General features: G+C 47.6%; 1 protein-coding gene across 3 annotated transcripts in view; it reads right to left on the reverse strand.

The window, feature by feature from the left end:
• ASIC2 (acid sensing ion channel subunit 2) overlaps positions 1–24,806 on the reverse strand; it is a 1,299,235-nt gene that overhangs the window by 410,267 nt on the left and 864,162 nt on the right. Inside the window, exon 1 of one of the 3 annotated variants that reach the window (XM_074940541.1) lies at positions 14,592–15,140. The exons of the other annotated variants lie outside the window; for them this stretch is intronic. Coding sequence (XP_074796642.1) covers positions 14,592–15,140 — 549 coding nt within the window. Of the gene's footprint in view, positions 1–14,591; positions 15,141–24,806 lie in introns of those variants that run through there. 3 annotated transcript variants of the gene reach the window in all.

The following is a 24,806-nucleotide window of genomic DNA, read 5'->3' on the forward strand; positions in this document are numbered from 1 at the left end:
CGGTGCGGTACCAGGCCCCAGAGCAGCCTTGAACGCTGAGGGCTCCGAGAGACAGCACAGATTTTCAGCCAGCCTTTTGCTAAGAACGCTGGGTCCTGAATTCACTCTCAGATCCCGTCGCTTTCTGTTCAAAGCCTGAAGGAAAGGCAGCCATGCTGTTCACTGTGCTGGGTTACAGAAAGACCGTCAGTCTTCATAAACACACAATCTCTACAATGTGTTCTTGCAATGTTAAACAAGCTGGAGGCTAAGGGTGAGAGATTGTATCTTTCAGAGATGAAAGATAAAATTAATCTTATAATTAACAGGGCAGAGAAATCCACTTGGAAGTTCTTACGTTTCAGTCTCTCAGTGAGCTTGACAAATTTAACTGTGGCCCTGGCAAACTCAATGTATTGCTCTGTCAGCATTCACTTCTGCGAATGTCCTCAATGAGACACAGTCCGGGGGTCAATTTTACAGCAGATCCTTAAAAGGCAGTGAAATTCTTCAACGAACAATACAAGCCTTCCCCGTCTATAATTTCTATTAGGTCACCTTGCTTATTCCCCTAGGCAGTAGAGGATTGTTTCCTACACTGTGTTCTGGAGTGCTAGGTCTCAGGTGAGTGGCCCTCCACCAAAAAAAAAAAAAAAAAAAAAAAAGGAGATTCTGTTAGGAAAAAAATCTATTACACCTTGTTGTTGGGAATTTTCCCTTGACATTTAGCATATTTGTTCAATTTCATCCTATTCTATCACCCTAAACACTTCATAGCTAGTTATCACATCCACCTTCGGTGCAGGCAAGTTATGCATATGTCATTCCTTTAATCTTTCTTCACAAATCAAAACCTACAGCCACTAAATCTTTTTGCTGTGTTGTTCTCTCAATTTGTCAAAACATTTCTACCATTGAGATGCCCAGAATTAAACACAGTATTGCAGGTGCAGTTTCATCAGAGTCATGTATTGCTGCCCTAGACTGGGGCAGGATCTCTCTTTATACTGCATGAAGAGTAATGGAAGTATTCAAAACAGGCCTAAATTAATGCTGGTCAAAAAATCTGACAGAACAGTTTTCCATCAGAAAATGCTGATTCAATAAAATCAAAGCATTTCAATATTTATAATATAATTTATGTATAACACAAAACTCAAATGATAAAGTCAAAACAAAATATTTTCAGAATATTTCATTTAATCAAAAACTCTGGTAGACTTTTCAACCCAATGTGGGACAAAATCGAATTTCAAAACCTCAGAATTCCCTGTGTGATGGCAATTCCAAATTTCAACCAGTTCTAGCCCAAATCCTCTTGACAGACATGGCTGTATAGGAACAGCGAGCCTACTCTAAAAGCAAACGTCAATCCCTCTTACCGAAATACGGGAAAGGAGCATGGTTTTGGCAGACGGTCGTACTGATGACGAACGGCACTTATGGAAGGAGGCTAATTTCAACTCTGCGGTTCCATCAATAGTGATGAAAGTGGGGGGCCTGTAGCACAGATCAGAGGATGTAATTTTACGATTATTGAGCCAAGTCCTGCTCACCTTACTCAACTTTGGGACATTCTGTCCCCTGTGCTGATTACTTCAACTCCCTCCCAATCTCTGCAGACACCTCCCCCCCAAGCCCCCCTCCATCTCTCCTCCTTCCCCTTTCTCTTATCACCCATTACCCTTCCCTTCAGTATCCCCGCTCCTTCCGTTGGTGCCCCTGTTCGATCCTCCCTACCAAACCCCACCCAAAAATCAAACCCACCAAACCCAGCAAAAATCATGGTCCTTATGATGGATGCTTTGGAAACACGGAATAGTCAGAGACTATAATATCAGTGTTAAATGTATCTTCAAGGACTTGCTAGTAATTGCATTCAACAGGTGGACTACAAAATGTCAAAACTGAGGGAGTAATTAATGCAAATCCCCAATACTGAGAACAACGCATGTGACAAGTTCTTTTGAAGTTTCACCCCCTGGGGAAATAGCATAGGCTGGTTTGACTTGGTTCAAGAAACCTACGAATATAAAGGACATGAGACTGGAAAAAAATAACTGGTCTGACCTACACGGACATGAGATGGTGACCAGAGACAGGCCCTGTGAGAGGGCCCTGAAGTACTTTAATCCTATCAGGGATGTGGAAGACGAGTAACACCTGGAACACAAGACCTACATAGAAGCTGTTTTTAAGGTCTGTTTTCTCCACGAAGCTTTTGTTCTGAATAAACAGTACTTTGCTTTGTGAAGACTGGCTGATCATGAGTTTACCCCGTCATTGCTCCCAGGACAACAGGACTAAACCCCGACCTGCTGAGATAAACACAGTGAACTGCATGTGTCTGCAGCCTAAAGTACAGGATCCTGCCTGCAGGGATAGATTTGTGGGATCCCCCCAGAAAAAGGTGATGGCTAGAAGTCGGAGACCTAAGCGGTCGTCCTTTAGGTGGTGACCAAGGGGTAAAAGTTGCAGTTAACTCTTGAGCTGTGATAGCATTAATATGACATTTGTCGACCATACCTCTGCTTATATGTTCTATCCCTTCCCCCTTAACCATTTATCTGTCTTGTCTAATTAATTTTTTAGTTCTTCATGGCATGAACTCTCTCCTGCTATATCTGTACAGCACCAAGCGCAGTGGCGCTCTGATCCTACTGTATCACAGGTACTACTGTAATAAAAAAGTCAGCATCATAATCAATACCATTGCAGCCTGGTAAGTAGAATGTAGCCTTGACAGTGTTTTTCTAAGAACAAGTTAGAGACTAAATCCAACTGGCTCCATTTTGTAGTTTTTTTAATGCCCGTTGTACAAATCAATAACATATTTAAAGCTTCCATACCACACCACAGTAATTAAATGCAATGCACTTCTCTTCCAGAACTAATGATGAAAGCAAGACAGATTCTGAGTTATGTTTAAAACCCGAGTGCTAAAAAAATATATATATATATTGGAATTTTGTTATAAAAAGGGAGGGCTGTTTGTTAGCAATTGGGTAAAATAGTATATTTGTAGCATAGCAAGTAAGAAAAAAAAAAAACACTGGCAAAATACTATGCAATTTGCTATGGCAGTGCTAAATATTTCCAGTTACAAACAAGGTTCTTACAGATACTTCAATTTTATGCCAACCCATGCTTCAAGCATATTGTATAGCTCTGCAGTCAGAACTAAACAGAATATGAATCCAATGTTGGTGTCTCTGCTATTTAGTTTGATGCATGCCAGCCAGGTACCTGGCAAGGGTAGCTTATCCAGAAAACCCCCCAACTTTGCAGGCATACAAGAACAAGTCGGGTTTTTACAGCACTTCTAGCAAACGAACCATGTGCACATCATACATTATCCTGCAGCAAATTAGCACAGAAGTCTCTATCCAGTTATTATTCCATAATGTCCCTATTCAGAGAGAAGATGAAGATGGTTGTAAAATGAATTGTGAACACGGATATCTATTGACTGTAGAGCCAATGAAGCAACCCAGTAAATCACAGCTCTCGATATGGTTTGTTTCACAGAAGTGTAATAAGGAAACAGAATGAAACCTCTCATCTCTCAATGCAATTTGTATACCTCCCCTATAATGCATGTCTGGCTAGTTATGATTTTCTAGTCAGTGTCACAAGTAAGATGACTACCTTTATTTGGGGGGATCTTAGATCAAGATGATGTAATTAGCTCTCCTCCTAAGTTTCAACATATGGGGTATATTAGCAGCTTTCTCATAAAAATCAATACACATGGGATGGGAGAACTACGATAAATATTCTTCAAATGAAAAAGGAGCTTTAGGGAATAAATCAAGTGATATAGAACATAGAATTGACAGAACAAAAACAATGGTCAGTGCAGCCCAAGTATCTAGATATGTCCATTTGCTTCACAGCAAGGTGAATACCACCTATAATTAAGATTGGCAGAATGTTTTGTTTTGGGTTTTTTTTTTAATACTTTTAACAGATCATATCAATGTTTATTTTTAAGCATTTTTAAAATATATATGTTTATTGATTTACATTGTTATGGTTATATGAAATTCATAGATTCATAGGAATGTGGGGCTGGAAAGGAACCTTGAGAAGTCTTCAAGTCCAGTCCCCTGCACTGAGGCAGGACCAAGTAAACCTGACAGGGTTTGTCCAGTCTGTTCTTAAAAACCTCCAATAATAGGGATTCCACAACCTCCCTTGGAAGCCTGTTCCAGAGCTTAACTGTCTTTATAGTTAGAAAGTTTTTCCTAATATCTCACCTAAATCTCCCTTGCTCCAGGGTAAGCCCATTACTTCTTATTCTACCTTTAGTGGACATGGAGAACAACTGATCAACATCCTCTTTATAAAAGCCCCTGAATCTATTGGAAGACTTATGAGATCCCCGTTTAGTCTTCTTATCTCAAGACTAAAAATGCCCCCATTTTTTTTAAACTTTTCCTCATAGGGCAGGTTTTCTAAACCATTTTTTTACTGTCCTCTGGACTCTCTACAGTTTATCCACCTCTTTCCTAAAGTGTGCTGCCCAGATCTGGACACTGTGCTCCAGCTGAGGCCTTCACCAGTGCCGAGTAGAGCAGGACAATTACCTCAGGTCTCTTACAGACAACACTTGTTTTAATACACCTCAAAATGATATTAGCCTTTTGTGCAACTGTATCACACTGTTGACTCTCATTCAATTTGTGATCCACTATAACACCCAGATCCCTTCCATCAGTACAACCGCCTAGCCAGTCAGTCCTCATGTTGAAGCTGTGCATTTGATTTTTCCTTCCTAAACACAGTTATTTGCACTTGTCTTCAATTAATTTCATCTTGTTGATCTCAGACCAATTTTCCAATTTGTCAAGGTCGTTTTGAATGCTGTCCTCCAGGGTGCTTGCAACCCCTCCCAGCTTGGTGTCATCCACAGTTTTATAAGCATACTCTCCATTCCATTATCCAAGTCATTAATGAGAATATTTAATAGTACCAGATCCAGGATTGACCCCTGTGGGATCCCACTAGATCCACCTTGCCAGTCTGACACAAACCATTGATAACTACTCTGAGTACACCCACCTTACACTAATCTAGACCACATTTCCCTAGTTTGCTTATAAAAATGTCATAGAATCATAGAATATCAGGGTTGGAAGTGACCTCAGGAGGTCATCTAGTCCAACCCCCTGCTCAACGCAGGTCCAATCCCCATGTCATCTGGGACTGTCCCCAAAGCCTTATTAAAAAAAAAATAAAAAAAATCAAGATTGATCACGTCTGCTGCTCCCACAGAACCATGAACCCTGCCAAAGAAGGAAATTAGGATGGTTTGGCATGATTTTCTCTTGACCAACCCAGGCTGGCTATTCTTTATCACCTTTTTAACTTTTAGGTGCTTACACATTGATTGTATAATAATTTATTCCAGTAGAGTCACAGGCACAGAATTCAAGGCAATAAGGGGCCAGCAGATCATCTCATCTGACCTCCTGTACCTCACAGGCCGCCAGCACCCACACACTGAATCCAACAACAGAAATGAGACCAAAGTTTTACAAACCACAGCAGAATTGACTCTTCCGTGCTATAGGCAGAGAACAGGAGGGACGGAAGTCCACCAGTGCCCAAGGACAGGGAAATGATGAAGTGAGATATACCCAGATAATCATGGCAAGTGACCTGTACCCACATGCTGTGGAGGAAGGTGAAAAAAAACCCAAAGTCACTGACAATCTGACTTGGGAAAAATTCCTCCCTGATCCCTTTCCAGGTATCAAAGATCAGCAGACTCATCTCTAAATTCCACAGGTTTTCTCTGTTATAGGTTTTATATTTTGTTTTTGTCTTTCTATTTTTATCAGTTTAAAAAGTCCCATTGCAGTAAAATTATGAAGGGGGGTCACAATTATTTAATGACTGTAGATGGTGAGATTCAAAACGTGAAAGCTTTATAACTGTTCAACACAAACTGTCAGCGTCACATATCAAAATAGAAAAAAGAAAAGGAGTACTTGTGGCACCTTAGAGACTAACCAGTTTATTTGAGCATGAGCTTTCGTGAGCTACAGCTCACTTCATCGGATGCATAGCATATCGTGGAAACTGCAGAAGACATTATATACACACAGAGACCATGAAACAAAACTTCCTCCCACCCCACTGTCCTGCTCGTAACAGCTTATCTAAAGTGATCATCAAGGGAGGGCCATTTCCAGCACAAATCCAGGTTTTCTCACCCTTCCCCCCGCCCCCCCCACAGACACACATACAAACTCACTCTCCTGCTGGCAATAGCTCATCTTACAATGTGCACAGCAATAATCCAAGTTTAACCAGAACGTCTTGGGGGGGGGGGGTTGTAGGAAAAAAAAAAAACAAAACAAAAACAAGGGGAGATAGGCTACCTTGCATAATGACTTAGCCACTCCCAGTCTCTATTCAAGCCCAAATTAATAGTATCCAATTTGCAAATGAATTCCAATTCAGCAGTTTCTCGCTGGAGTCTGGATTTGAAGTTTTTTTGCTTTAAGATAGCGACCCTCATGTCTGTGATTGCGTGACCAGAGAGATTGAAGTGTTCTCCGACTGGTTTATGAATGTTATAATTCTTAACATCTGATTTGTGTCCATTTATTCTTTTACGTAGAGACTGTCCAGTTTGACCAATGTACATGGCAGAGGGGCATTGCTGGCACATGATGGCATATATCACATTGGTGGATGTGCAGGTGAACGAGCCTCTGATAGTGTGGCTGATGTTGTTAGGCCCTGTGATGGTGTTCCCTGAATAGATATGTGGGCACAGTTGGCAACGGGCTTTGTTGCAAGGATAGGTTCCTGGGTTAGTGGTTCTGTTGTGTGGTATGTGGTTGTTGGTGAGTATTCGCTTCAGGTTGGGGGGCTGTCTGTAGGCAAGGACTGGCCTTTCACCCAAGATTTGTGAGAGTGTTGGGTCATCCTTCAGGATAGGTTGTAGATCCTTAATAATGCGTTGGAGGGGTTTTAGTTGGGGGCTGAAGGTGACAGCTAGTGGCGTTCTGTTATTTTCTTTGTTAGGCCTGTCCTGTAGTAGGTGACTTCTGGGAACTCTTCTGGCTCTATCAATCTGTTTCTTCACTTCCGCAGGTGGGTATTGTAGTTGTAAGAATGCTTGATAGAGATCTTGTAGGTGTTTGTCTCTGTCTGAGGGGTTGGAGCAAATGCGGTTGTATCGCAGAGCTTGGCTGTAGACGATGAATCGTGTGGTGTGGTCAGGGTGAAAGCTGGAGGCATGTAGGTAGGAATAGCGGTCAGTAGGTTTCCGGTATAGGGTGGTGTTGATGTGACCATCGTTTATTAGCACTGTAGTGTCCAGGAAGTGGATCTCTTGTGTGGACTGGTCCAGGCTGAGGTTGATGGTGGGATGGAAATTGTTGAAATCATGGTGGAATTCCTCAAGGGCTTCTTTTCTCTGAACAACATAATGATCCACAGAGGCCTGCCTACCAACATTACAAAAAGAAGGATTCTAGGTGGACTCCTCCTGAAGGTCGAAACAGCAGACTGGACTTCTACATAGAGTGCTTCCGCCGACGTGCACGGGCTGAAATTGTGGAAAAGCAGCATCACTTGCCCCATAACCTCAGCCGTACAGAACACAATGCCATCCACAGCCTCAGAAACAACTCTGACATCATAATCAAAAAGGCTGACAAAGGAGGTGCTGTTGTCATCATGAATAGGTCGGAATATGAACAAGAGGCTGCTCGGCAGCTCTCCAACACCACTTTCTACAAGCCATTACCCTCTGATCCCACTGAGAGTTACCAAAAGCATCTACAGCATTTGCTCAAGATACTTCCTGAAAAAGCACAAGATCAAATCCGCACAGACACACCCCTGGAACCCCGACCTGGGATATTCTATCTACTACCCAAGATCCATAAACCTGGAAATCCTGGGCGCCCCATCATCTCAGGCATTGGCACCCTGACAGCAGGATTGTCCCGGTATGTAGACTCACTCCTCAGGCCCTACGCTACCAGCACTCCCAGCTACCTTCGAGACACCACTGACTTCCTGAGGAAACTACAATCCATTGGTGATCTTTCTGATAACACCATCCTGGCCACTATGGATGTAGAAGCCCTCTACACCAACATTCCACACAAAGATGGACTACAAGCCATCAAGAACACTATCCCCGATAATGTCACGGCTAACCTGGTGGCTGAACTTTGTGACTTTGTCCTTACCCATAACTATTTTACATTTGGGGACAATGTATACCTTCAGATCAGCGGCACTGCTATGGGTACCCGCATGGCCCCACAGCATGCCAACATTTTTATGGCTGATTTAGAACAACGCTTCCTCAGCTCTCGTCCCCTAACGCCCCTACTTTACTTGCGCTATATTGATGACATCTTCATCATCTGGACCCATGGAAAAGAAGCCCTTGAGGAATTCCACCATGATTTCAACAATTTCCATCCCACCATCAACCTCAGCCTGGTCCAGTCCACACAAGAGATCCACTTCCTGGACACTACAGTGCTAATAAACGATGGTCACATCAACACCACCCTATACCGGAAACCTACTGACCGCTATTCCTACCTACATGCCTCCAGCTTTCACCCTGACCACACCACACGATCCATCGTCTACAGCCAAGCTCTGCGATACAACCGCATTTGCTCCAACCCCTCAGACAGAGACAAACACCTACAAGATCTCTATCAAGCATTCTTACAACTACAATACCCACCTGCGGAAGTGAAGAAACAGATTGATAGAGCCAGAAGAGTTCCCAGAAGTCACCTACTACAGGACAGGCCTAACAAAGAAAATAACAGAACGCCACTAGCCGTCACCTTCAGCCCCCAACTAAAACCCCTCCAACGCATTATTAAGGATCTACAACCTATCCTGAAGGATGACCCAACACTCTCACAAATCTTGGGTGAAAGGCCAGTCCTTGCCTACAGACAGCCCCCCAACCTGAAGCGAATACTCACCAACAACCACATACCACACAACAGAACCACTAACCCAGGAACCTATCCTTGCAACAAAGCCCGTTGCCAACTGTGCCCACATATCTATTCAGGGAACACCATCACAGGGCCTAACAACATCAGCCACACTATCAGAGGCTCGTTCACCTGCACATCCACCAATGTGATATATGCCATCATGTGCCAGCAATGCCCCTCTGCCATGTACATTGGTCAAACTGGACAGTCTCTACGTAAAAGAATAAATGGACACAAATCAGATGTTAAGAATTATAACATTCATAAACCAGTCGGAGAACACTTCAATCTCTCTGGTCACGCAATCACAGACATGAGGGTCGCTATCTTAAAGCAAAAAAACTTCAAATCCAGACTCCAGCGAGAAACTGCTGAATTGGAATTCATTTGCAAATTGGATACTATTAATTTGGGCTTGAATAGAGACTGGGAGTGGCTAAGTCATTATGCAAGGTAGCCTATCTCCCCTTGTTTTTGTTTTGTTTTGTTTTTTTCCCTACAAACCCCCCCCCCCCCCAAGACGTTCTGGTTAAACTTGGATTATTGCTGTGCACATTGTAAGATGAGCTATTGCCAGCAGGAGAGTGAGTTTGTGTGTGTGGTTTTTGGAGGGGGGTGTGTGTGTGTGGGGGGGGGGTGGCGGTGGTGAGAAAACCTGGATTAGTGCTGGAAATGACCCACCTTGATTATCATGCGCATTATAAAGAGAGGTTTCAAAGAGGGATGGGCTATTACCAGCGGGAGAGTGAGTTTGTATGTGTGTCTGTGGGGGGGGGCGGGGGGAAGGGTGAGAAAACCTGGATTTGTGCTGGAAATGGCCCTCCCTTGATGATCACTTTAGATAAGCTGTTACGAGCAGGACAGTGGGGTGGGAGGAAGTTTTGTTTCATGGTCTCTGTGTGTATATAATGTCTTCTGCAGTTTCCACAATATGCTATGCATCCGATGAAGTGAGCTGTAGCTCACGAAAGCTCATGCTCAAATAAACTGGTTAGTCTCTAAGGTGCCACAAGTACTCCTTTTCTTTTTTCTTTTTGCGAATACAGACTAACACGGCTGTTACTCTGAAACCTGACATATCAAAATAAATGTCCTGAAATCAAACATCAAATTCTCAAGCAGCATTTTTCTTACTTTGCCTGTCTGGAAATTTCTATGATCGTGGATGGAAATATCTTTTCATCGACTTGTGCGTGGGTGGTGAAATTGATATTTACCAACAAAAATCTAACCCCTTCAAGCTTATCTATGATACCTTAGTCTAGCTTTGCCATTGTATTATACTGGAGAGACTTCCTGCATGACTTCAGCTGAGTGATCAACTTATGTCCTAAAGTCCCCAACTCAGGACACCATTTAAGCATGTGCTTAAAGTGCTGTCCTGAATAATGATGCTGTCCTGAATAAGGGCTAAAAGCATAAGACTCAACAGCTTCTAAGACCAGATTCTGCAAATGGATATGCCCAGACACAGCCATGGAAGTCAACTGGGCTCCTTACAGCCTTGAGCAGAACCATTTGTAGAACGTAACCCGGTTCCATTTTTATTCTTGATACCATAACTGGGGAAGCCAGGCCAGATTCTGCCTTTTCTTAACACCCATTCAAACACACTGATAATTTTTTCTCTTCTTTTATACTCTTGCGTATATTTACTATTCACATATATATGTAATCATGTTTTCATTAAACCACACTATCTCCCTGTACATCCTGCAGCAGTGAGTTCCACAAATTAGTTGTGCAATGCAGAAAAAATACTAAAAAAACCCCAACCCCATATGTATTTTGAATTTGTTGTATATAATTTCAAATGTCTCCTCCCTCTTGCATTTTGGGATATGGTAAACAGGAGCACTCATGTTTTTTTTCCTTAGGCATCCAAGTATCTGAACTGCAAAATACCATGCTTACTTGTATACATCCAATATATGTTCAGCTGCTTTACCTGCTTTATTTCACATAGTTGTGCATAGCTCCAGCAACACTCTTTTGATTGCTTATTCATGCAATCACTTTTTCTAACTGCAGAAAAAGCAGATGCTTTGCATGACACACAGACTCACCTCAAAGCACTTTAATTTTGAACATGAGAACAAGTTCTGCCTGCCCAGCCCACCCCCAGCTCACACTGGAGTCAATGATTCTATGAATGCAAGCTGCTTAGGTGGTATCTGAGAATAGAATCTGGAATCCCCAGAACGTCTCAAACCATAGAGTCGTGAATTCTCTTCCTGTGTGTTAACGATAACTCACAGTCAAGCATCAACAAGTCAGCTCAGGACTCAGCACTTTAGCTTGATTGGCCTGCCTAGCCGCAACATTGCAGCTACATCCAAGTGCTGATGCACAGCTCATTCCTCTGCTCCTACCCTCAAGAGGTGGATTTTGAATTCTCTGCCTTGCCAATATAAGCAGGAAGGACGGGGAAAAACATGTTTGTTAGTCTTCTTCGGGAGTAAGAAACAGCTGCTGCAGTCTTTGGTAGCTGGGTGGTTAGCTGTAGCATCAAACAGAAGTCTGCATTTGATTCCTACACTGCTCTCCCTGGAATCTTCCCATGATATCAAGGAGAAACAGTGCTTGAGGCTTTGTGTTTCTCAGGATAACAGTGCCTACAAATCATCTCTTCCTTGCTCTCTAAGACTTTAATAAGAGTTCATTAAAACCTACAATCAAGTCTACTGCACTCGTAAATGAAGAAAAAATATGTAGGCTATAAAAGGGAGAGTGGCTCTTTTCAAAATGCAGGTTGAATTCCCATTTGCTTCCTCCTCTCTGCTCCTTGCTTATCATTCATGAGTTTCCCTCTACTGCCCTATAGGTGTGTGTGTATCTATGTCCTAAACAATTGCCAGCAAAGACCAGACCTCTCCCCTCGTTAGCAAAGGCACGTTTATTAGTAAGACAAAACTCTGCCACTTCTGCCCATAGATACAATAGCACATGCTAGCTCAACGGTACTGGGCTGATCAAAAGAGACCCATAGGGTGTCTTCCTTTCTCTCCCCTATCTTTACAGTTTAGCAGCCAGCCAGCCTCACATGACAAGTTTGAGAACACTGTTCCTTTTGATTTTAGGTATGCATCTCAAACTAGGCTTACAGGCTAGGGAACTGAATTAGTCTCCTGTGTGCAGCAGCAGCGGCTAGAAGTAACAAATAGATTTCCCTAAAGACTCTCAGCACGCATGGCATTTAAATCACAACCTGCATCCTTCTCTCCTTGACATCACTATAGGACTGGAACAGCAGAGTATTCCAGTCAATGGAGTAGGAAAGGGGCATTCAAAAAAGTCAAATGATAGCTGCTATTGATGAAGGCGCATTCAATTAGCTTTCTCCCCAAGAGCAGCACCTTATTCCACAAATAATCCCAGAGAAATCAAAGGGATGGCTTGCACAGTAATGTTCTCCTCAGGGTGAATAAGGAAAGCAGAATTGGCTCCTAAGCTTATTCTTCACTGCAGGGTTCACTTGAGTGTTGCCCCTAACTTGACTCCTGTCCACACACAAAAGCCCTGGACTCAAGTGCAGCGGTGCTTTTAACATGAGTTGCCTGGCCCATCAAGGAGGTAAGCTACAGCTCAAGTTAGCACAACTGATGAGCTGCTAACACAATCTCTCTTCACCAATGTTCTTTCACATGTGAGGAAGCTGGGTAGATACGGCGCTTACGTGGGGAGATTTTGCTTCCCCCATTGGGGCTGGAGAATTATGGAGACTCAGGGTATGCTGAGAGTCCTAGCCCCTCTAAGGAATAAAGTCACAGGAAGCACTGGAGGGGGTTGTCAGCGTGGGAGGACTTGAGTGGTGGTTTTTAAAGCAGAAGCCCTCACACAAGGAAGACTGCTCTGATGGGAAACAGTGCTCTTTTATTTGGGGCTACCCTATATGAGGCTCTGTAGTCAAGTCGTGGGAGGAAGGGGAAATCAGAACTGTGGAGACAGGAGTGCTTTGTCCTTAAGTGCACACGGCACGTTTTGTAGGCAGCCACGTGGGAGTGGAGTACTGGGGATTCACAGGATGGTTACAGAAACTCAGGGCTGAAGGGTAAGAGGGGAAGGTCTATAAACCTGATCTCCTCAGGATTGTTAACACAGTGATTAATGATTGTAGCGATTACTAACAAGTTTAGAAACATTGTGAAGCAGCCCATAGGACTTGGGCAGAGTGAACCGCAACCTAGAAAAGGCGGGAGGGACTGTTTTGTTTTATGACCTTGTGCGTGTGTTTTTACTTGCCCAATATGCCATCTTAAAACAAAGCTGGTCTATGTTTCTGTTTTATCTGCACTTCCAAGGACAGTGCGCTCACATTTAACCCATCCAGGGCTGAACTGGGACCTGAACCCAGGTGTCTTGCACTGCAGGTCAGCCGTGCATTTCAAACTCTCACACAACCCCTCTCACAGTATAATTCTGCCCAGAGCTTTCTAGACCAATGTCATTTCACAGTGTTGCTTCCTCTTTGTCAAAATAATTACACCCATATGCCCCTCTATAGGTGCTGGAATTAGGGGGGCTGCCACACCCCTGGCTTGAAGTGGTTTCCATCATATACTGGGTTTACAATTCAGTTCAATTGTTCTCAGCGCCCCCACTATACAAACTGTTCCAGCCCGCCTGTGCCCCTCTAATCCAGAGTTAGTTCCTTGTCTATTCCAGGCCCAGATCACTTGGCAAACTCACAGTAAAAACCCAGAATGAGCTGAATATTGATGCATTTCAGTTCTGATCACCAATACACGATTGCTTTATATAACAAAGCTGGCAGCCAGCATGTCTCTATTAACATCTGCAAAATCCCATTGGGAGGTGGCAATCCCTCAGCTAGAATTGTGGGATTTTGGCTCCAACCTCTCCCTCCCTCAAAAAAAAAGAGAAAAAAAAGAGTAAAACCACCATGAACTTGAACTTTGAAAACAATCTAGTAGGCTCTGGCTGTTTGACTGATATGTTCCGGATCATGATAGTTTTCGAAAGGCAACCTGTTCCAAGCTAGCCCTCTGACTTCCCCCCAAAAAGAGAGTGCAGGTGGGAACAATTGTCTCTCTCTTCTAGGAACAAGGGAGGGAGAAATCCACAATGGGTGAAATTCTGGCCCCACTGAAGTCAAAGAGTGTTTGTTGCCAGGATTTTCCCTTTGCTTGAGGCTGGGGGAAGGAACTAGGTCACAGCCCCGCTGCTTGGGGAGGAAGAAATCAAATACTAATTGGCTTTGGCAATGGGGAATCAAGTGCTAAAACAGGGCCTTTATTCTGCCTTCAGCTTATCCGCACAACTCCCAGTTGGAGTTTTGCTAGTCAATGGGTGGCACTTACAGCCCCAGAGCGTCAGGTTGGGTAAGACTCATGGGAAGCAGGGGGAGAGAAAAGGACTCGATCCTGGGCCACGCTGGGCTGTGGGCTGGTCCCTCAGGAAGGTAACAACTACTGGGGAGAGTGGAGCTGACTTGGAGACAGGAGAGGGTGTGTGCGCTAGAGGAAAGGGGTGGGAAGAGGACAGTGAGGTCCTGATTTGGAGGAGGGAGTTGAGATGGGGGGAGGGGGGGAGAGAGCTCAAGCTCTAAAGGAGGGGAGAGCCTGCCCTGGTTGTCCCGGGCCCACTCACCGCAGAGAAGTTCTGGGGCCCGCACAACTCGCCGCGGTACTTGCAGGAAAGCAGCATGTCCTCCAGCTGGTGGCCCAGGCGGTCCATAAAGTCGGCGCTGATGCCCTCGTAGTGTCGGGGCGGCAGGAAGAGGCGGAAGTCGGCGAGCTTGGCGAACCACTGCAGACGCGCCTCGTCGCCGCGGAGCAGCTCGGTGAGCAGCGGGCGGGCGGTGCGGTTGGGCAGCAGCAGCCCCAGCCAGTGGCCGGCGTAGTAGAGGTCTCCCTTGGAGAGGCGGGGGAAGCGCAGCGGGTTGTTGTTGCAGAGGGTGACGGCGGGGAAGGGCAGCTGGCGGCTCCACTCGGTGCGCACCTGGGTGTGCGAGGGGAAGGCGAGCCAGTGCAGCAGGCGGCTGGAGGACCAGGAAAGCAGCAAGCCCAGCGAGGTGCAGAAGGCCAGCACCCAGAGCGCCCGCCGCTGCAGCGCCGCCCGCCGGGAGCACATCTGCCGCAGCCCGTGCAGCCGGGGGCGCAGCAGCTGGGCCCGGCGCGCCCGGCGGCCCCGCGCCATGGGCGCTCCCCTCCGCTGCCGTAGGGCGATCGCGGCCGCGCAGCCGGGGCCCCAGCATTCAGTCAGGCCTCGGCCAGCAGCGGCCCCGAGCGGCTGGGGCAGCCGCCATGGGGAGCCGCCGGCGCCGGCAGAGGGGAACTCTCAGCCGGGCAGGAGCTTCGGCAGCGCAGCATGCCCGGCGCCGCCTCCCACCCCTGGGAGCTACCTGGGGCGGACAAGCCCCCGCCCGGGCACCCTCTGCCTCAGTCCCCGACCCCCCCTAGAGCCTCTTCTGCGGGCGCCCCTCTCCAGGGGCCCCGCTGAGCCCCCTCTCCCTGCCGGGGCGCAGGCGCTTGGACACTCGCTCTGCGGGCACCTGCGCCGGGCACCGTCTTCTCCGGGCTCCCACTGCGCTAACGCCCTTCCTCCACCCCCGAGCCGCCCCCCGGGGCTGGCGAGCTGCTGCTGCCCCGGCGAGCCCGGTGTCGGCGCCCGCTGCGCTCCCCGCGGGAGGCTCCTAGTCTCTAAGTGCGGCTGGCAGCTTGCGCCCGTCCCGCGCTCTCCAGGCTCCGCCTGCGCTGGGGGTCGCTCATGAGGCCATGCCTGGGGAAGGGTGGGCGGGGGCCGGTGCCCTCCCGCGGTCAGCGCCGGGGCTCAGCTGGGGTTTCCTCTCTGTGCTGGCCGAGGCGCTCTGGAATCGCTCCCCGCTTCTGCCTGGTTCCGGCTCGGGATGCAGCTTCCTTCTTCCAGCAACGCGGCTGAAGAGGAGGAGGAGACGCCGCAGCGACGGTGGCAGGAGGGGGGCGAGCCTTTCTGCGGTTCAAATCCCCAGCCTGGGGCCGAGCGGCGGGATTCAGGCCGCCGGGCACAAGCTCCCTCCTCCGGCTCCGCGGGGCGCACGATTCCCCCAGCGAACGGCAGCCTCCGATCCCGGGCTGGGGGAGGTGGAAGCAGCAAGTTCCCCTCCCCGCGCCGGGTCTGAGCAAATCTGGGTGTCCGGGAGCTTCAGCCGTCCCCGAGGTGGGAAGAGGAGCGAGCCTGGACCTCTCCTTGGCACCCCTGACCGCGGTGCGCCCTGGAGAGGCAGCGGGGGCTCCTTGAGCGCAGCCTGCTACTGAGAACCAGGGCATGACGCGCCCGGCTCCAGCGAGGAGGGGAGTGGGTGGGGGCTGGTTTGCCTCCGGATGCGTATTAACCCTGCCCACCCTCCAGCCATTTGGGAAGGCGAACCCCTCGCCTGAGGAGCAACAGTCTGTAGGGAGGGCGAGGGCACGGGCACGGGCACGGGCACAGATGTATTTTTTTGTCTTCTGGATTCATGGGTTGCTTTGGGGGGATCGAAGGAGTGTCACAACGATTGCACACAAGGGTTAGATTAGGCGGGTTTGCCGGGGGGATATAACCAAGGGTTAATTGTTTGCTTTGGGGGGGGGGGCTCTTCATGAGCACTATAGAGGGGCGGTGTCCCTGGCCTCAGTCCCCCTCAATGGGCAGCCCCACCTATCCTCCCCATCTCTCTCCATTTCCCTGGTTGATTCCTAGAAAGGAGAAGACAACAACATATAACTCAGCCCTCTTCAATTAGCTCAGGCCCCTGCATAGTGTCATTTACAATTACAACTCTCTTCTTCCCCCCCCCCCCCCCGAATTTTCTTTCTGGTTTGGAAGTTTCATTTGCACATCAGAACAAACAGGCTAGGCTCCCCCTCTCTGCTTTGTTGCATTTTTTGATAGCTCTGGCAATCATGTTGCCTACTTTAAGCCAGACTGTGTTCTCTCCTTCAACAGCCAAGGGGGGGGGGGGGTATCATTATATTCACAAGCAGAAACTAATAAAGGGAGGGCTTTAGAGTGCCAATTACAATGTTATGGGTTTAAAAAAAATCTTTTGTATATTTCTATTTAAACTGAGAGATGAAAGGCTAAGATCCATTACAAACAGCCCCAATACTGCAAAGTTTAAAAATGGAGTGACATCAACTTTACTATTATTATTATTAATGTATATCATGAGAGCATCTAGACCAGGGTGGGCAAACTTTTTGGCCCGAGGGCCACATCAGGGTTGTGAAACTGTATGGCGGGCCGGGTAGGGAAGGCTGTGCCCCCCAACCAGGATGCTGTGCCTGCGCCCTGTTCACCCTTCCCACTTCCCGCTCCCTGTCCCCTGACTGCCCTGACCGCTATCCACACTCCCACACCCTATCCAACGCCCCCATCCCCAACCACCCCCAAACCTCTGCCCCATCTAATGGCCCCCTGTCCCCTGACTGCCCCCCCGGACACCCCGCCCCCTAACCATTCCCTGTGCCCTGACTGCCCCCGGGACCCCCTCCCCTTCCACATGGGCGCATGCCACCTCTGCCCCCTTACCCTGCTGCTCGGAGCAGCAGGAGCTCGCAGCCCTGCTGCCCTCGCAACAGTGTGGCTGCAGGGGCCGGGGAGGAGCCTCCCGGGTCAGGAGCTCAGGGGCTGGGCAGAACGGTCCCGCGGGCCCTAGTTTGCCCACTTCTGACCTAGAGGCCCCAATCAGGACTTACACTCAGAAGGTAGTTCCTTGCCCAAAGCTCTGGAGGATACAGGTTGTTACAACACATTAATAGCGATGTGCATGGTAGTATTATAGTATACATTGTATATTTAAATGTCGGGAAGTTATGTTAACTCATCCCACAGTTCTGTTCACCCATGCCAAGTTTCCCACAACATTTTGCAAAGCTGAAGTCAGCTTTGTCATTAAAAATAATAGGAAGCCTCTCAAAGCTAAGAGACATGAATGGTGTGTCCTAGCACAAGTTGGGATGTCCCTCTACATGGCTGGTTTGGAATGTGGGATCCAAAACAGCGATAATTGAAAGGTACAAAACAGCAAGTTAAGGAACTGGAGGGTTGGCTCTTAGGTAAAAAGGCAACGTGCTTTTTAACTTGTAAACAGCCATAAGCTAAATAGAGAGAGTTCTAGGGTTGTATCTTTGAAGCAAACCTGTCTGAGGTAGACATGCTGCGAGATAAGAATTGCTTCCTGGAAGGTATGTATGTCTTCATTTTGTATTGTGCTGTTTTGTCTTTAGCCAAACTCAGTCAAATGTATGGTCTGTTTGGTTCCTTGGACACGTTTAATAATGAACCACAAGTGTAGGCAGTCACTTGGCTATATATATTATACAACTACATGTTGATTAATAATATTTGTATAACACCTACGATGAGTTCACGGGGATTGTTTCACCTACTCTTCTGAAATGCAGCCACCTTTGGCACGTGAATTTGTCTGAACTGCCTTCATTTTTATTTATGATTTAAATGAGGAATAAATAATAGACATGTATAATATCAAACAATAGACTGCACTATCTGCCTTCGACCCAGTGTGATATTTTAGTCTGAATTCATTGTTCTTATGAGTTTTGTTTTATTTTGCATATTTTTACCCAATAGATGGAGCCATTACCGCCTTATATCTAGATCCTTTTGAGAGTGCTTTTTAGATGCGATAGACCAGCTATCGTGTGTAGTCCTGGGGATATTCTCATCTCCCATTAGGTACCATGAAAACTATGGCTGTGTTCCTGCAAACATTTACACACATACTCCACTTTACTCCCTTAAGATGCCTCCATTATCTTTGATGGGATGGCTCACATAAGTACAGTGGATTTGTGTTTGCAGGATTGGATCTTGAAGGTGCACACAGAATATACCATTTCACTGGCTAACAAACAGGTACCACAACAGTCCCAAACCAGTTGTCACTCGGACACGAAGAGCCTGAGCCACAGCACACTGATGTGATCTGGGAGCCTTTGCAGACTTTCCAGTTGATTGGGAATACTCCCATTCACTTCTGGTGGCTTTAGAATAGATTCAAAGGGAAAAGGCCCAGATCCCCAAAGGCATTTTGGCTCCTAATGTCCAGTCATTTCAATGGAAGTTCAAAGCATAAAGACCTCTGAGGCTCCGAGCCAAAAATCTGCTCTCGGAAATGAAGGGTGGATCACAACTCCAGTATTCCGCACTCCCTAACGACAGGTTACCTCATTGTATTTTGACTGTGCACCTGTTAAGGTTTGACGCAGTTGTAATGGTTGGCTAGACCCTGCTCTCTGTGGGAGTCAGTGAGAGTTTTGCCATTGGCTCAATGGGGGCATAAGTAATACACGAACAACTTTGTCATGAAGCAGTTAGGGTTGCTACACCCAGCAAGCCTGACATGAACCCAGAAAAGCAAAGACATGACCAGTTATCTTACTGTCTTCCACCCACAAGCATACACCTTACCATTGTCACACCTGTTACACCCCACAGGCCATGCCACATTAGTATTATTTATTTCTATGGTGGTATGTCAAGGAGTCCCACTTATGGACCAGGATTGTGCTAGGTTCTGTACAAACACAACAAAAAGGTGCCCCCCACTTTTGCCCTTCTCCATGTACCCCTTAACCAGATTATTTCCCCCACAAAACCAATAGTTGTGGATGGTTTTTAAGGCCTGGCTTGACAAAGCCCTGGCTGGGATGATTTAGCTGGGGCTGGTCCTGCTTTGAGCAGGGGATTGGACTAGATGACCTCCTGAGGTCCCTTCCAACCCTAATCTTCTAGGATTTTATGTTTGGTGTAGTGGTTAGTTGTTTGGGGAGGGGGTAGCTTGGTAAAGGGTTATGTTATAGGCAGTAATAGAAGGCTGTCATGTAGTGCTAAAAAACTTTTTTAAACACCACCAAATGCACCAGATCTATCCAGGATCCAGCTCCTTGCCAGGTATAGCAGAGATAGATAACAGAATTTTTTTTTAAACTAGATAAAAGTCAACAGTGAAAAGTAGAATGGCCAAGGAAACATTTAAACTAAAGCACAAATTCCTATTAAAACCTTCTGATGAGAAACCAAACCAAAACTATGCAGAAAATTCAAAAGGTATAAAAACTAACCCAGTGTGAAATTTCCACCGATTAGCTACCTACTTTTAGAGAAAACCAGGGACCTATGTCCACTTTCAAGCCTATTTTAGAATGCTGCCCTAACTATGGAGTCACTTAATAAGGGCCACATAAAGAATGGGCCTGGTTCTCATTTATATGGCCTGGGTAGTTTAAAGGGGCCTTATTGTGAATTAGAATCCAGAGCCTGATCCTCAAAACGTTACTCATTTGGCCACAATTAGGATAGGGGGCGCTGTTGAGCTAGGACCAGTATAAACAGAGGAAGACACAATCTCTGGCCAGAGGAGTTCACAATCTAAGATCCCCATCTTTCAAACCTGAATGTGACTATGGTATGTCGTTGTCTGCAAGATTGGGGCCTACGTGGAATAAGGTTCTCACAGGCCCAATCATTTCAGCAGAGGTGTGATTTACTTTGCTTCCCAGAACTCCAGTCCAACTTCTGTGAGTGAGGCTGGCAGGGTTGGCCCCAGTTCTGTGAAAGGACAAGTGGGTTACTGATAACGTGGTGTTTGTATCCAAGACTTGGGTAATCTTTGGAAAAGCTGTTATTTTGGCAGTTCTGTAGCGGTCAAGAGGAGAGAGTCCCTGCATGCAGTAGGCCAGATGGCAGCGTGGTGACCATAGGCTGCAGAATGCTGGTTAGCATTCTGCTGAATTATCTTAATATTATCAAAACCCATAAAAATGAAGGGCTCGATTATGACTTTTATGAGCCTAAGCCACACTGGAGAGGCACTTTGGTTAAGCAGCAGTGCCTGGGAGGTATTTTGCAAAGTAATGCACATTGAAGAACATAATCCTAACTATATAGTCAAAATGATGGGGTCTAAATTGGCTGTTACCAGTCACAAAAGAGATCTTGGAGTCACTTTTCTGAAAACATCTGCTCAATGTCCAGTGGCAGTCAAAAACATGAATAAAATGCGAGGAGCCATTAAGAAAGGGATAGATAATAAGACAAAATATTGTAATGCCACTATTTAGATCCATGATGCATGCACACCTTGAATACTGCATACACTTCTGGTCCCCCCATTTCAAAAAAGAGATATTAGAATTGGAAAAGGTACAGAGAAGGGCAACAAAAATGATTAGGGGATGGAACAGCTTCCGTATGAGGAGAGATTAAACAGACTGGGACTGTTCAGCTTACAAAAGAGACAACTGAGGGGGATAGGACAGAGGTCTGTCTCCACCCCAGTCATGATTTGATAGTGTATAAGGATGTGTTGTTTACCCCTTCACATATCACAAGAACTAGGGGTCATCAATGAAATTAATAGGCGGCAGGTTTAAAACAAACATAGGGAAGGATTTCTTCCCACAACACCCAGTCAAGCTGTGGAACTCATTGCCAGGGGATGTTGTGAAGGCCAAAAGTATAACTGGGTTTAAAAAAAAATTAGAGAAGTACATGGAGGATTGGTCCATAAATGGCTATTAGCTAAGTTGGTCAGGGATGCAACCCCATGCACTGGGTGTCCCTAAACCTCTGATTGTGAAAAGCTGGAACTGGACAACAGGGGATCACTAGATGAATTGTCCTGTTCTGTTAATTCCCTCTGAAGCAGCTGGCATTGGCCACTGTCCGGAAAACAGGATACTGGGCTAGATGGACCTTTGGTCTGACCCAGTGCAGCCATACTTAAGTTCCTTGAAAGGCATAATGTGTAGGATTCATACAAGGTTTATGCGGTTGGCAACATTCAGGGCACACCCAGAGTGTTGTGCTGGACTTGTGCACACACAGCTCCTTTCAAGGGCATCAACCTTGGAATCTCGCCAAGATGACATGAACCGTGGGAAGCCTCTCAGGACTGGGCTCAAGGCCCGAGAGCAAGGAATGCGGTAGATAGAAATTGGTAAATAAGAATGTTAAACAAAGCCAGTGTATTCCTTTTATCTGTTGGAGAATGTAATGCGCGGGGGGAGAGAGAGAATAAAGGGGAAGGTGGAAAGCTGACAGGGGAAGCCCGTTAGCAGACCAGCCGCTTGCTTGCTAAAAGCTGTGTTCCGTCTTGTCATTGAACCGCCACAACTGGCGCCCAAACGTGGGGCCCTCAGCACTCACCTCGCCCGGCAAGGGTTTCAGACGCGTCACTCATCCGCCTCGCGGATCCCGGTGAGTATTTTTCGTTGTGGTAAGTATGGGAAGCTCCCTCTCTGCTTTGCAAGTGCAACACCGCAGTGAGCTACAGTATTTGCTGCGTAAGGCTCAGCATGACTGCCCCACTCGAGAACTCACTCTCCTGCTACAGGAGGTGAGTGCCCAGCGCCCGTGGTACCCTGAAGCCGGAACCCTTAAGCTAGCGGACTGGGAGCGATTGGGCCAGACATTGCACAAAGAGCCTCGGGCGCCCGTGCAGGCTTTACATGCCTGGCACCTCTGCCGCGACGCGATACAGCGTGTCGCCCCGGACAGGCCCTCCCTCGCGAGGCTGGTGATCTCACCACGCCCGTCCGCTCCTGCAGCCATCCCCCCTCCTAGCGATGCGACACAGTGTGTCGCCCCGGAAAGGCCCTCTCCCGCGCCAACAGAGGGGCTGCCGATCCCGCCACCCCTGTCCGCTCCTGCAACCATCCCTCCCCCTGCTTCGCCCCCAGTGCCTCTATTACCACCGCCTCCCTGGCCTTCCCCACCGGAGCCGGTGTGTGATCGCCCTCTGCTCGTGGGGCCCCATGCTCCGGGGCCCCCCGGGGGGTCGTCTGCGTCTGCTCAGGGGCTTTCGCTGGTGCAACAAATGGTTCACGCAGCGAAGACTCGCTCAGATCTTACAGCAGAGGAGCTGGCTGATCTGGTCTCAGTTTGTCCGGTGACCTGGCAGGATGATGGCCAGGGCAACCAGGTTGCAAACTGGGTCAGTTTGCCTTACTCGGTGATCAGAGAGGTAAAGAAAGCGATTCGCGAGTTCGGCCTGACTAGCACGTATGTGCGTGGTCTCACTGAAGGGCTAGGTTCTGGGTACTCCCTGGTCCCTGAAGATTGGAAGGCGCTGTTGTGCATGATGCTGACGCCCAGCCAGTACGTTATTTGGCTTAGTGAGTATCGGCAGATGGCGGAACGCCAAGCCCAGGTATATAGAGAGCAAGGTGTCATTTATGAGCAGTTGGCAGGGGAGGGCCAGTTTGCTACTGTTCAGCTGCAGTCTCAACTCCCTCCGGCCGTCTTCCCCATTATTTCCACCTGCGCCCAGCATGCTTTCCGGAAGGTCCCGGATTCAGGCAAACCTACCAAAAGCTTTGCCAGTATCCATCAGGGTGCATCAGAGTCCTTTATGGATTTTACCAACAGATTGCAGGAGGCTATCCTCCGACAGGTGGATAGCCCTGCGGCAGCTCAGGAGATCCTGTTAAAAATGGCGGTTGAAAATGCGAACGAGGATTGCCGCCGTGCTCGCCAGGCTGCACAAGCCTCTGGAATTCTAGAGCTGTCGGACACGCTGCGGGCGTGCCAAAACATCGGAACCCAAGCACATAAAGCTGGGGTTCTGGCCGCCGCCCTGCGGAAAACCGGGAAGGAGGGGAAGCGTTGTTACCGCTGTGGTAAGGAGGGTCACTTTCAGCGGGAGTGCCGCTCATCGACGGCGCCCACCTGCCCCTCAAAGAAGTGCCCCAAGTGTCGGAAGGGCTATCACTGGGCTACTCAGTGTCGTAGCGGGTCGGGAAACCGCACGACGGGTCCCCCCCGAACCCAGGGCCAAACGGGGGTGTTTCCCACTCAGACAACTGTTCCTCTGCCTTAAAATCCATAGACTCCATGAGGGCGGCGACTGCCGGAAGTGCAGGGCTTGATTTGATTATGCAGGAGGACGCTGATTTTCAGTTGCCAGGGGAGGTTTGCGCCATACCTACACAGGTGACGGGACCTCTCCCTGCCGGATTTGTGGGTCTGGTTCTCCCTCGCTCACACGCTGGGAAACAGGGTTTTTTTGTCATCCCAGGAGTCATTGACGCCGATTACACCGGCGTTATTAAGGTTCAGGTATGGACCCATCTTCCGCAATCGCTCCCGCGTGGACGGTCAATTGCGCAATTGATTTTAGTCCCCTATCAGGTGCCAGCCGCAGAGGATCGAGCCCGGGGCAGAGGCGGCTTTGGATCGACGCTGGCTCAGTCGCCGTCTCACAACACGTCCTCTCCACTTGTTGCTCTGACAATGTCGGTCCGCCCCTCGAAACCTCAGTTAACACTTCTCTTAAATAATGTTCCTTTTACAGGGTTGGTGGACACTGGAGCTGACGTTACGGTGATTCGTGATCCGGAGTGGCCAGTCGGTTGGCCAACAGTTCCTTCTAAAGAGTTGTGGGGGATCGGGGGTAGCAAACCCGGGCGCCAAAGTTTGTCTTGGGTCACGGTCTCTAAACCAGGAGGCCGTGCCCTTGCTACAATCCGCCCTTTTGTACTCCCTGTCCACCTCAATATTTGGGGCCGTGATTTACTTACAAAGCTGGACACCACCCTCGATATTAATATATAATGGCCCAAAACCCTCCCTCACCCACCTTGCCATCCGCATTACCATTGGTATGGCAATCCTTAGAGCCCGTATGGATTGACCAGTGGCCGCTCCCTCTAGAAAAGCTGAAAGCGCTTCATTCACTTGTACAACAATATTTGCATGCACAGCGCTTGGAGAGCTTCACTAGTCCTTGGAACTAGCTGCTGTTATTTTGGCCTTTCAACTTTTTGCTGATTGTCCCTTTAATTTGATTGTGGACACGCATTATGTTTATCAGGTAAT

The sequence above is a fragment of the Natator depressus genome, chromosome 27 (genome assembly GCF_965152275.1).
Source record: "Natator depressus isolate rNatDep1 chromosome 27, rNatDep2.hap1, whole genome shotgun sequence".
NCBI lineage: Eukaryota > Metazoa > Chordata > Testudines > Cheloniidae > Natator > Natator depressus.